At 35.6% G+C, this 14,476-nt stretch overlaps 1 protein-coding gene across 1 annotated transcript in view; it reads right to left on the reverse strand.

Moving 5' to 3' along the window:
* The window catches only part of NBEA (neurobeachin), a 516,634-nt gene that overhangs the window by 187,832 nt on the left and 314,326 nt on the right, over positions 1-14,476 (reverse strand). Inside the window, exon 38 of the mRNA XM_050714797.1 lies at positions 5,454-5,578. Coding sequence (XP_050570754.1) covers positions 5,454-5,578 — 125 coding nt within the window. The remainder of the gene's footprint in view (positions 1-5,453; positions 5,579-14,476) is intronic.

The following is a 14,476-nucleotide window of genomic DNA, read 5'->3' on the forward strand; positions in this document are numbered from 1 at the left end:
AGTCCCAGAAAGAAAAGACTAGTCTTCAAGTGGGCATTCAGACTTCCTAGAATTAAGCATTTGATTTCATAGCAAAGCTTCTGAACAGAGATGAAGAAATTGAGCATACACAGTTCATGGGACATTTTTATTTCTTAAAATGTCTTATCACTTACCAAATGTCATGGTAAGTTTGTTTGTAAAACACTAACAGCTTTTTGGAACAATATCTGGTGCATGCTAAATGAAACCAACTTCTTACCAGTTTCTCCGGAATGTCCTCCCTCTGTCTTGTTCTAACACTAACTGCAGAAATGATGAACACAGCAGTTCAGGAGATGAACAGCAGGAGCTGTGGGAATCAGCTGCTCTGGACTTCTCAGCACTGAGAGGTCACTTTAGAGTTACAGTCCTTGGAAGTTCAGCTTGGTACATTTTTCTTCAATACTGAGGATCCTCACAAATTTAATATTGATTTAGGGCCCAATGTGGGACAGCCAAAATCCCTGTTCTGAAGACAGACCCCGGTTTGAACAGGGGTTTACATGGATTTCAGACTCAGTTTCATAGCAGGGAATCCACACACCCTTTAAGGTAGCACTTGCTTGAATATAAATGTTCTAGGAATGTAAGTCCTTCATCAGCCTGATGGAATCCTGCCTACAATTCTCTGGAAGTCTATAAAACTCCAGATTATTTCATGAAAGTAAATTTCAGATTTGAACATTTCAGACTTCAGAAATTGATGCTCTTTAACTCAGTTTATATAATCAAATCCAATTTCTAATGATAAGCATACACAACATTTGCTGAAACTTACAGCACTGAAGACAGCTCCCAGGAGTCAGATACAGTCTGCTTCAGTTAAAACTGCTCTTGAAATTAGGTTTTTAATTTGATGTCCATATATATAACAGAATGAGAAACTTAAAATATGCAAGTTCAAATGCAATTGCCATATTGCACTTATATATCTGTAACTTTGTTTCAAAACCTGAACGAATTACATATTACATTACAGAGGTGTTTAGTTTTTTGTTTGTTTGTTTGTTTTGTATTCTAAGCATTCAGGATCTGTTACGATAATCAGCTTAACAGGCCAAATATTCTTGAGCACAGACAGTAGAAATACTTGATCAGCTTACATATAAATGTTTAGAACATAGCCACTGAGTTATTCGAATCCATTACCTCCACTGCAGACTAGAAAAAGTGGCTTTTCTTGGACCACATCTACATGCAAATGGTTTGTGGAACACTGCCTTTAAGTGCTGAAGGACCAAAGCTTAATAAATTCACTATTTTGCTCTTAAGTTGACCTCTGTGGAGTAGTATTCTGTTTCACCGTCCAGGGTGGTACAGTAGTGTCTCGTCTATACTAATCTTCAATGACTGTAAACTGTGAAGGTGATTAACGAGAAGAGACAGTTCTTTCACCACATGTACAGAATCACTGTGAATTGGGTCATGGCTGTATATTTTCTGCATTTGTTGGTAGCAAAATTTGGGAAAGAGAATAGAGTCTATAATGTCATACACAATCTTTTGTTCCTCCCCTCTTTTTAATCTACAATTTAATCAACTACATTGAAGCTCCATCTAAACTTAAAATAAGAACTGTTCTAAATCCATTGAAATGTCAATAAAATTAAAACTACAAAAACTTTCCAGTAGTTCAAAATCCCAGTTTATACCTTTCACTTTAATACTGCAGTAAGTAGGATCCCATTAGCTTCACAAAAGGGGAGAAATGAATCCATGGATCTATTAAAGAATTTAACTAAAACAAAAAGGTACAGCAGATAAAACTTTGAAATAATTAGGCTTGAATTTTACATCCAGATATGAAATGGATGTAAAATCCAGTGTTAATGTCAAATAGCTAGAAATGGAAGAGACTAATCCAAAGGGAAAAATTTTCCAGTTCATCTCCTGTAAATGCTGCTATGACTCTGTTCTGGCAGTCTCAAAGGACAACTAAGTATATAGCTACAGGAATATGTTATAATTTTTCAATTTTGAAATATTTTTACTTGCCATGTACTTTGAACACATATACATACCTATATGTATACACATATATTCATATTTGTATTTTATCAAAAACAGACATCTGAGCACGCATACAATGGCTGAGTAACAGCCTGTAGTTAAAGTTTTACTCACTTGCCTTGTAGCAGATTTTTTGAGAGAATACTACTTACATATAGCAGATAACAGATATAATGCTTCCTACATTAAGAAGGCCCTTATCAGATAAAATTAACACTTTTTTTTTTTAGCCCTTCAAGGCATAATTTAACATTTGTTATTATTTCTTTTCTAAAGCAAACATATAGATCACAGACATAGTTTTCATTTCCAAGAATTTTCTGTTCCTTGATGACTGCAAGTATTACATAATTGCAGTATCCAGACATCCAACATCAACTCTGATTTAGTACTAGAGTAGCTGTAGAGCACTTTTTTATTTATCAAGGTCATCTTGATGGCTGTGCAAGCTTAGATAAATCAGGTGTTAAGCAGGCACATCTCCAAGGAATCTGGAAATTCTCTCATCTGCAATCCTCAGCACATCTTATTATTTACTGCCAAATAAATGACTGATTAATTTTGTCATTTTTGCTTGGTGATTTTTGCTCGGTGATTTTTGCTCATCTGAAACTGCCTGCCCTCTTCTGCAATGCCTGATCAGACCTATTTAAGCTGATGCCTTTGATCATAGATACAGAGGAGCTTGCTGACTTAGGCTTTGACTAAACATTCCTCCACGGCAATATTTATGCACAAAACCCTAAATGATAACTGACAGTCAACATAGATAACAAATATTTATATTTCCACTATTTTACTGCTGCTCAGTATAGATTTTCTTGTGCTAGAGGTATCAGTCAAGATGAAAAATTTATATTAATATAACAAAAGCCCAACAAATTCTGCTTTGATTAATAGTTTATTTCTCACAAACAAAGTATCTGAGGTCAAGAAAAAATGTGTTACTGGAAAACTATGCACAAATATATTTTTTAATTGTTTTAAATTCTTTCTGTACTATGATATCATGCTTAGTGTTGGAAGCTAGGAGCATTTTACTATCAAGGTGTTCCAAACAAAATTAACAAAGCAAAGCTAATATAAAAATACAATGAAAGTTAAGCCCTATGGAAAAAAATCTGCCTCCAGCTCTTTCTTAATCACGTTCCAACACCAGAGGCTAAAGGTACATCAAACTGCACCAAATCCTTTTCACATGACAACCTCATAAATTATTCAACTCATTAGTAACACCAAGAGGCATAAAAATAACATCAGTGTTAAGGATGTTTTCTTACAGAGAAAGGTCACCTAAAAGTTTCAGTGTTAAAATCCAAAGGCTTAGCCTCTGAAAAGTAAGTACATGTAGCTAGAATCCATGAATTACAACTTTAATGCATGCTGCTTAAAAATTCCATACATTAATTTTAATAAATACACAAAAAAGTTATATTCAGAATTATTTATTTTAATTCTGCAAACAGGACAACATTTGTCTTTTTTTTTTTTTTATGTAACCAGGATGCATACCACCTCTAAAATTACCTGAGCATTAATTTTCCTGTATGTTGAATATACTAACAGGTGAGTACTATGAAACTATATAGAAACAACACAGTATGAGACTATTACTACTTCATCTTTTCTACTTCTTTTGGTTGTAGCTTTATCCTGCAGGCTAGCTCTACTACCAGGCAGCTGTCACCTCCACTGAAATACCAGACCATAAAAACTACACTAAAAGAGGTAATCTTTGAAACACACTAAAATAAAACCATTTAAGTGCAACTTGTATTATAGTTCTTGTAAAACAAAACAAAATAAACAAAAAAAAACCACTTCCACCATCTTCTGAGCTCAATCTTATCCCAAAGATAAAACATTCGTACTACAAAATGCAAGAAACAAGGACATCAAAATAAATGGAAAGTTGGATAGTATCAATGCTTAAAACTTCATTATAGCTTACAAATCAGATTTCTTCTTGTTTTAATGCTAGTTTAATATCTAAAATTAAAATTCTTAAGCAATAAGAATATTTTAAAAGTTTTTATTCCTGAATAAAGCAGAAAGCCCTCAGTTTTAATGATTATTTTTCTTACAAAGGAAATATATTTCAAAGGAAATATTTTTCTTACACAGGCAACATAGCAATTAGCACAATTCTGCATCTGCCTCTGATAAGATCTCTGTTTTGATGTTTTGGAATACTGTGGATGAAATAACCCCCTGTCAAATATATACTACTGGGGTGATGTCTTAACCCAACTGGTGAACAGTTAATGACCTGAAGTTCTGCACATGATAGCCTTTGCATTTAAATAAGTATTAAATTACACTACCTAGTATAACCACATATGCAGACACTCATTTATATGTCTAACCTTGTTTGAATCCCAGCTATTTGCTTCAACAACCAGCAAAGTTGGTGAAATACATAGGTTACACAGAGCTACCTTTATATCTATCACGTTCAGAACTCCTGGCAATATTAGCCCTTGACTACAAGGGCTACAATCAACTGAAATGTTTAACATGCATTTGACAAACTACTTCCCTTTCCTCAGTTTTTAATAAGTGATGCAAAATTTTATTGCTAAATGCTACAGAATCCCAGGATATATATATATTTTATATATAAATATTATATATATATATATTTATATATATATTATATATTTTATTTTTTTTTTCAGAGAGCTACACCAGTTTAAATGTGAGAAGTAAATTTGCTTTAGACGTTTGGAGTACTCAAGTTCAGTCTGCTGTACAGAAATCACTAAACACATGAACCTTTCAGATGATATAAGGGAATTTGCAAGCATGTTCCTCCCTCCTCTTTTATACCTCAGCTATCTCTCCGTGAAAATCAATCATCATCTAATCCTTAAATTCAAAGACTGAATCTCCTATGTGGTCAGTACACTATTCAATCCCAAGCATCCTCAAAATACATTCTTTAAGCAAGTTGTTAGGTATTTCATGATTTGCAGAAAATAAAACAAAACAAAACAAAAAATTTGGCTGAGAATATGCAAAGATAAAAACCTCTGATATGTTTTTTAAAACAGTTAATCTTTTATTCATGAGAGATCTCCAGTGGAACTATTATGACACATTAGTTTGATGGCTTAACAGTTTTGTTCTGTCACTCAGGAGAGATAAGTTTGGTTACTTTTACCAGTGTCTCTAAATTAACATCTGGGAATGCCAGAGAGGTATAATGTGAATCCCCTGGGGATTAGATAACATAACAGCCCACAGGTTCACAACTTCTGGTTCATCAAAGTATAAGAACTGAAAGAATTCCTTTTCTAAGAAAATGTTCTAGGAATTCTCAGCACTATCCTTAAAAAAAGAAGGGATATGATTCTCAGGGATTCATGGACATGAAGAAAAAATCATAACATATATTTTTTTAAGCAGGAGTTAGTACTGACCATATTCCACTGCAGCTTTCAGAAGAGCATCAGAATGAGTAGACCCAAAAGCATTGCGAACAAATCGCCTCCGCCGGCGCAAATCGTCTTCCCAGTAATCCAAACGCCAGAAGTCATGCAGTTGGCTATGAAATAAAGAACACACACATCAGCACCTACCACAGCCTGAACTGTATTTACATACATTATACTATAATTTCACTACTGCTTTTCTATTTCTGGAATACAATCTTGTAAAAACATATATTACTAAAACTTCCAATATTCTAACATTTCTTTACATACATTTATACATTATAAACCTCAGCACTGCCTGTCTCAAAATGTTCTGCCTGCTGCTAAAAACATTAATCACACTGAGCCCATTAACAAATGCAGCATCAAATTACAAGTATTAATGGCACAGCTTGCTTTCTTTTACAGTGTTTTTAACAAGGCTTGTAAATCATAGAATGGACCTCAGTGCAAATAGTTTGCAATTTAATGACTATGGTCCCTTAGCAGACTGAACTTAGAAGTATAAAATATTGCCCACTTGAATTTTGTGGAACTATGATTAAACTAATGTGCTGAAATATTCATTGAAATAATTCCCTACTGCCCCTAGCAACCTGAGAAAATTGCAATTTTATTCATTATTAATAACACTGAATTAGAGCAGCAAAAAAATTCCACCATGTGGTAATTGTCTTGGTAAATTATTATTCCAGCACTAACAGAGTACTAGGATGATTTTATAGCTTCCAGCTAATACAAGCCATTAACAACCATGACCATCTTTGTGTTACATTGATTTTTTATATTCAAAAGCAATATTAAAGCACTGTAGAATGATATAAGCCAATGTTAATCTATGTTCGACTCAAAACATACATATGCAATCATGTGGTATTTAACTTCACTTCTACAGAAATGACCAACTCCACTTTCAGAAAACTTCTTGACATTATCAACACAAACATCTCCCATGTCAACATTATAAGTATGCAGTTCTGAAGGACAGAGAACAAGGGGAGCGGATGCAGCAGAATACCTCCTAGCCACATTTTCAGAAGTAGCACACATTTTTAGTTTATTATTTTTACTCAATTTATTTTTTGTACTCTGAATGACATTTTCACTATATGCTTCTTGAGTCTGCTTGAAGGTTCTACTCTTGATGTTGCCTCGAGGATCAGGCATTATTTTATGTAGCTACAATCACTGAGAAGGCATCTTCAGGAGTTCAGCAGGAGCTGCTTACTCATTGAGAGCAATTCAGACTATCTTGCATAAAGGTGAGGCAGTAGTGACTCAGCTCCCACAATGGGAAGGTGCAATATTAATGGCCTGGCTTGCATGCTATGAGACAGAAATATCTTGCTATCCTGAGTACCACTTTTCTCTTGCTAAGTAACAGACTACTTTGTTTTTGTACTGTGATACAGTTTTTGCTCACAGATGTCTTGTTAGCCTGAAGTATCAGTTCATCATTTACCCTCCTACACTGAGTACTGAATAATTTTATTGTGACTGCTAAGTACACTTGATTGTTATGTGTTATGAATTCAAAAATGGGCAGACAGCTGACCCATGGTTTAAAGACAGAGTTTAAAATCTCCTTGTAGAGTTCAAGACTCTGTTTTAAACTCATGATATGAAAGATAAAAATAAAGGCTTTTTATCATAGTCATTGTTTTTAAAAGGCAAGAAACTTTCCCTTTTTACATCCATCTAAGAGTAATCAATAATGAAACAGGAGTAAAGACATTAATGAAAGTTGTTTTAAAAAAGCAAGAGTTCTGTGAATCTGTAGTTTTCATCACAAAAAAGGCTGTTAAGTTGATAAAAATGACACAATTACGTAAGAGTTAAAAACCTTCTACTAAATTAAAAGTATTCAAAGACTAAGAATACTAAATTTTTAATTTGTTCTGTGTTTAATCTGGTAATAAATTCATTTCATTAATCAGCCTGAAGGATATTGTATATTCTCAGCTGCAGGTAAAAGGTTGTAGTAGATGATTTAAAGATTGGATTAGATGATCTTGGATGTCTTTTCCAACCTGATTCTGTGATTCTAAAACAGATTTTAAAGTCACTACTTCAATGAAGTCATAAGTAAATACATGAAAAATTTGTCAGAGGAGAAAGTCTATTTTGAGGATCCCAAAAGGTTATAACTTAACCAGGGCTTGACATCTGAAATACATAATAACAGTGCAAAATAAAAATTCAGAAATAATAATACACATAACTTATTCCTAATCACAAATCACATGACTGTTTAAAACACAACTGAAGTTTCTTCCTAGACTGTTCTACCCAAACATATCCCACAATGTTATTAACATAAAACTGCAGTTCGCAGTCTCTGCCAGCTTGCAGCCAGATGCAGATACAGAGCAGCGCCTCAGGACATCAGGTAGTAGCAGGCCAGAAGCACGTTTTTGTTAGTACGCATAGTGTCAGACCTTCATGCAAAATTATGTTTAATCCAACCAAGATTCTGACATAATTTCTTCTAAGAGTATTTCATTGTACAAATGAAAAGATGGAAAGATTCTTCATGGGGAAGACTGCATGAAGATGATGCATGAAAAGAGTAACAAGATGAAAATGTTGTCACAGTTTTGTTATTTATTAAGAAGCAGAGGTTTTGACAAGCTTCCATCTCCCTACTTGGTCTTCACCGACACCTTCCTTCAGGGAAATGATGCCTGTTGTTCTCTCTAGTTCAAAGTCCATACATTTTGGAGTTTGTAGGATTTACTGATCTAATAAAGTTCAAAATCAGTTTTCAAATATAAAAGCCTAAGGATGACGCTTGAGTACACAGAACATCTAGGAAAGAGAAGTCATATGAATGGCATGAAGTCAATGTACATAGATGCTGCATATATGATCCAGCTCTAATCAGTAATAACAGAACCTGAGATACTTTAATCTGACTCCTTCTAAAGACTTTTCCTTCCTCAGAGAAAACACCCACAGGGGGTTCAACAAACTGGCAGAACTGGTGAAATTGTCTACGGGAGACACAGTATTTGCCACCACATGTTTTGCTGCAATAATCTTTCTGAACAATATAATGTAAGCCAACAAAGGTCTGCTCAACAGAGTTAGGTAAGCAGTGATGGAGTGTGGCACATATAGCCATATAGCTAAGGAGCTTGCTCTTCTTTTCATGTTCCTGTATATTCGTGGTTTAGAGTCACACCACCAAAACATGCTATTATTTCCAAGCTACAGTGTAAAATTTGCATCAGACTGCTCGTTGGATAATACATACCAAAATGATCCTACAGTGAAAAATGGTCTCATCATTAAGAGTGTATAACGTATGTCAGTCACTGTTATACAAAGTGCTTTGCAAGTCTTATTTCTGTATGCTAGTCTGTCACAGAAAGCCCACCAAGGAAACTTTCATATTCTATGACTATGCATTCAAAATTCAATTATGCATTGTCTTGATACAGAAATTAAGTATCATAAAATCAGTGTCTTAGGGGACTACTAAAAGCGGCAAAATAGTGTTGGTTTTTTTTTTTCAACTTATTTGAGAAAAAAAACAACAACAAAACATCAAAAAAAGACTGGATAAATCCTGGAACAACAGCAGATTCTGAGTTACTCATACATACAGCTTGGAATTAAACACTACAAAGTTATCAGGCTGCCAAGTACCACCATTAAGGCAGAGATGTCTTGGGCTCATGGAATAGAGCACTGGACTGAATTACAGTATTGCAATATAAACTGTGTTGAAGACTGTACCTGGACCCTAAACAAAAGGTTTCTGGATCTTAACCAGTTACTCTCAGATTTACTTTTGATTTATTTATTGAGCAGCATATTTAATAAAGTGACAAGACATTTTCTCCTTACACTATTGCTTGCAAGAAATCAGAGGCTTGAAAACTTTGAATGTCTCATTTTTATCACTTATATTATAGAAAGGCTTATCTGTGGGATTTTCTTAAAAATATATTGTTACATCTTTCCTTGGATTAGATTAAAAATCCTATGAAGCAGAAGACTGTGGCACAAACTTTAGCCTAAAACAGAAAAAAAAAAAAGAAAGCTGCCTGCCCGGAGATAAGGACTGAATCAATATTAAGTTGTCTAACTCCTTAATGACAGTACTTTACAAATACTTATATTCTAATCCTGTGTATATTATTCAGGCTTTACTTACTTACTTACTTACTTACTTAATTAATTTCAGGAATCTAGATAGATGCTAGGCAGCTTTAAGTCATGTCTGAAAATCATGCTGACGTACACTTTCTAGGTACTAGATACAAGTCAGTCCTAGAAGAGGGCATGTCTGCAAATTGTCCCCCTTGCTACAACCTGTTTTTCCTAGAATTGCTGTTATTACATCAAGTTTAGTAATTTATTTCTGCGACAAGTACAATACTTCAAGAAGCTTTAATTTTCTTAATAATGTGTAGCAAACGCTATTTCCATAGCCAACCAGATTACATTCAGTTTCTCATTTGCTTGTATCTTACAGCATTTAAGTGACATTTTGAGTCAGGCTTGTTTTAATGAAAATGTGCATATTAAGCATATCATAATGATTTTTTTATTATTTTATTTTAATTTTATTTTTATTTTTTAACCTAGAGGTTCATAGCATTATTCATGAGCTACTTCTAAATACTTCCAACAACAAGTATAGCTGCGTTCCTTTAACTGAAATTATTTAAAATGCACTCTAAAACACATGACCCAAAGAGGTCTACGTCATGAGCTTAACTGTCAAGATACTTTCCTTACAAACTATAGTGTAACCTAATATAAACCTTTATCATCCTTATCATCACTTTCATCACAAGAACTGGTATGGACCTACTGATATTACAAAGTTACTAATGATGAAGTGGAGTGCACAGTGAAAACTTAATCCAAAATTTCAGCTGTGTGGTATTTCATACAATACAGAGACATTACAATGAAATAAGCCCTGTTTTAACACAGTTATTGAAGGATTACAAATTCTGTTTCACTGCCACTATCATCACTTGTGCCTGCTTAGCAGCCCACTGTGTATATTCTCCTCCTTTAAACAGCATTTGAACTTGTGAAAGGCCGGTATGGGATGGAAAGGCAAACTAGTCTTCTGCTACACCAGATAGCAAACATGGACTTTAGTAAGTTAGATCAAACAGCTTTGAAGTCTTCATAGAATCAAAGAATAATAGAATGGTTTGGGTTGGAAGGGACCTTAAAGTCCACCTAGTTCCAACCTCCTGCCATAGGCAGGGACAACTCCCACTAGACCAGGTTGCCCAAAGCCCCATCCAACCTGGCCTTGAATGCTTCCAGAGATGGGGCATCTACAGCTTCTCTGGGCAACCTGCTCCAGTACCTCATCACCCTTAAAGGAAAAAATTTCTTCCAAATATCTAACCTAAATCTACCCTCTTTTAGTTAAAAGCTATTACCCCTTGTCCTATAACGACACTACCTGATAGAGTCCCTCCCCAGGCTTCCTGTAGGCCCCCTTTAATTACCAGAAGGCTGCTATAAGGTCTCCCCAAAGCCTTCTCAAGATGGAACAACCTCAACTCCCTCAGCCTGTCTTCATAGGAGAGGTGCCCCAGCCCTCTGATCATTTCTGTGGCCCTCCTCTGGACTTGTTCTAATAGGTTCATGTACTTCTTGTGCTGGGATCCCCAGAGCTGAATGCAGTGCTCCAGGTGGGGTCTCACAAGACCAGAGTAGAGGAGGAGAATCACCTCCCTCAGCCTGCTGTCCATGCTGCTTTTGATGCAGCCCAGGATATGGTTGGCTTTCTGGGCTGCAGGCACACATTACCAGCTCAAGTCGAGCTTCTCATCAACAAGCAACCCCAAGTCCTCTTCAGAGCTGCTCTCAATCCACTCATCGCTCAGCCTGTATTTGTGCTTGGGACTGCCTTGACCCATCTGCAGGACCTTACACTTGGCCTTGTTGAACTTCATGAGGTTCGCACAGCCCCACCTCTCAAGCTTGTCAAGATACCTTTGGATGGCATCTCTTCCCTCCAGTGTTTTGACCTATCCACACGGCTTGGTGCCACCTGCAAACTTACCGAGGTTTCACTCAACCCCACTATCCATGTCCCCAGCAAAGATGTTAAAAAGACTTGCTCTTCTAAAAGCAGGTTGCTCTAGAAGTCAGAATCACCCAGAATTCTGTATAATACTCTGCTACAATAACATATACACCTTCCATATATTTTGGGACAAATATTATTAAGACAGACTAAAGTATTTCAGATAGCCCAACATGTAATCTTTTTAGAATTGTGGAGCTCTCTGCCACAATTCAAAGGAGTACCAAGCTAGCCTACACAGCAAATTCCTTCCTGTCTTTCCCAATGTATTAGTAGCTCAGACTTATTAAAGACAACTTTCTCACCACAGCTCTGAAGAAGTGTATGGGAAGGGTGTATTTATTATTATTATTATTTTTTTTTTTCTCTATTACTTACGAATCTTAGCTTTTCCAAACAGCAAATCTTTGCACACCCTGTGGGCATCCAGCATCTGTAACTGCAGCTCCATGGCTGTGAAGCCCTATCCCTGCACATGTTGCATGGGAGCCCCTGCTTTCATACTGCATGCTACAAATGCATTTTTCTCTGTCACCTACAGCTACAGCAACTAGAGGCAAACACAAACAGTGGAAGCAGCAGAACACATGTCCATAAAAGATCCTCAGACTGCAACCCAAAAGATGGGCTGCCAGATGGAAGAGATTAAGTTTGAATATGCTAACGAAGAGGAACAAGCCTGAAGGCATGGGGGAAGGGGAAAAAGTTGTTTGGAAAAAGAGGTGGGTCACAGAACTGGAGGGATGCCAGAGAATCCATAGTCTTTGTAATACTGGGAAACTGCATATAAAAGAGAAGGAACTGATGATCTATAATTGTAAGAATTAGCCCTATTCTATTTTCTGTAACTTACTTTAAAGAGAAAACCACATTCTTTTCAGAGTCTGGAATTATGACTATGTTTTGACAAAAGAGGAAAAAATGTACATTGGAAACACATATAAAATTTTTCCCTAATATTTAATATGAAGAACAGAAATTCTGTAAAATAAAAAAGTATGTAAAAGAAAACTTGAAATACAAAAAACAAAACAAAACAAAACAAAACAAAAGCACCACCACCAACAACAAAAAACACAAAACAACAACGACGACAAAACAACAAATTATTACTTATGGAATATGTATTAGTTAAAAAGTATAAGCTAAAATATAAATCTGTCTGCCAGAAGATCTAAGTCATAAAAGACTTCTGTAACAACAACAGAGGAAATGCTGTGTATCAACAGATACAATAATTGTATTAGTGTGAAGTTTTTCTGACTGTGCTTGAAACAGAAACAGTGCCTGCTGGTTGTAGCAAGATTGTGAGGCAGGTATTCAAAAATCCCATCCCACACTATAATGAGTAAAATAAAATTAAGCCGTGACGTACCTGATTGGAAACAAATATCAGAAGTTTTAATTAACATAACTACTCTACACATGCAAACAGGCTTTTTTTTAGTTAAAAAAATCACAAAGTTTTATTATTATTATTATTATTATTTCAAATAGCATGCTAGAGACTCCCAGAAAAAAAAATGTTAAAAAAGAATAATACTAATAAGCCTAAAAACTGGAAATACCAGCACGGGGAATAAAGATGCTTATAAACTTAAGAGACATCTAATGCAATGAAAATTGTAAAGACGGTAAAAATATTACAAATAAACATTAAAAAAAAATCTTTCGGCATTTTAATAAACAACAACATTTGTTTTCCTAAGTACACACGCAAAAGGATTATCATTGTTACATATCAGGAGAACACTTTACAGAATTTCATAGCAGAAGGGAAAAATGTCTTTGAAAAAGACCTTACCATTTAAATAGAAAGATGCTAAATATTCAGGGAAATGCGGCTAGTATTTAATCTTTTAGTAGTTTTTTATGCATATAAGGTTGAGTAACTCAATTTTTGTGTGAGAAGTTTCATACTGTAACTTTGTGAAAGTATTTGGGTGAATGTGTCCTAGGAAAGTCACATAGATGATACACGTTGGAAGTAGGGCTCCAAGGCTTAGGATATGCGTACAGTGTGATGAAGCTATGTTCACAAACCAGTGAGGTGACATAGCAGCAGAAATACAGGGTATGAAGAACATACAAAGCAAGTGAAGAGCACTGGTAATAAATACTGGGGTATGGTGATGAAGCTGAAGTTGTGTCAGTGGGCAAATAAGGCATGCCTATTCAGTTGCTTAGGGATAGCATTTCTTGGGGGATGGCCACTGTCTTTTTCTCTGCTTTTTGCAATCATTGCAGCAAACTAGCATGGGTAGGAAGGAGAGAGGAAGTAACAGAGCTGCCTGCTAATTTGAAAGCAGGTGGTGTCCTGGTTACTGACAGCTAGAGGAAGTAGTGTGGAGTGCCCAGCAGTCCAGCTAGATGACTTAAATCCCTGCAGCATGGCTAGAAGGCATGCCAGGGAAACCTTATGCAGAAGTGTCATGAGAGGTGAGAGTTGTACCTTGTCTGTAGGGCTGCCAAAAAGTGAAAAATGAAAACAAGAAGAGAGGTGAGACAGGAACAACTGGTGAAATGTGAGCAGAAATGTAGACAGTTGAAGTCAGAACACTACAAATGAGGAAGGAAATGGACTTGGTAGGAAAGTCTAGAATTAGGCAGTGAGGAATTTCAAAAAGAAAAGTAATAGGATCTAACCAATAGGCAATTTTCATTGGAGTAATCTTACTGGAGTAGGAGTGAAACAGAACAGATGAAAAGGTTTCTTCCAGACATATTTTCTGTGATACTGTGAAATGGGAAACTATAAAGACAACAGATTGGGAGGCAAAGAAATTGAGAAGTGTAGATGAAAGGTTTGAAATGTAATTATTGACTGGTGAGGAAAAAACAAGTTGGAAAAAAATGGATGAGTAGTAAGTTTATAAGGAATAGAGGTGTGAGAAGAAAACCAATGGCTATAGAAACTAGAAGAGAAATAACTGTGAAA

This window comes from Cygnus atratus, chromosome 1 (genome assembly GCF_013377495.2).
Source record: "Cygnus atratus isolate AKBS03 ecotype Queensland, Australia chromosome 1, CAtr_DNAZoo_HiC_assembly, whole genome shotgun sequence".
Lineage (NCBI taxonomy): Eukaryota > Metazoa > Chordata > Aves > Anseriformes > Anatidae > Cygnus > Cygnus atratus.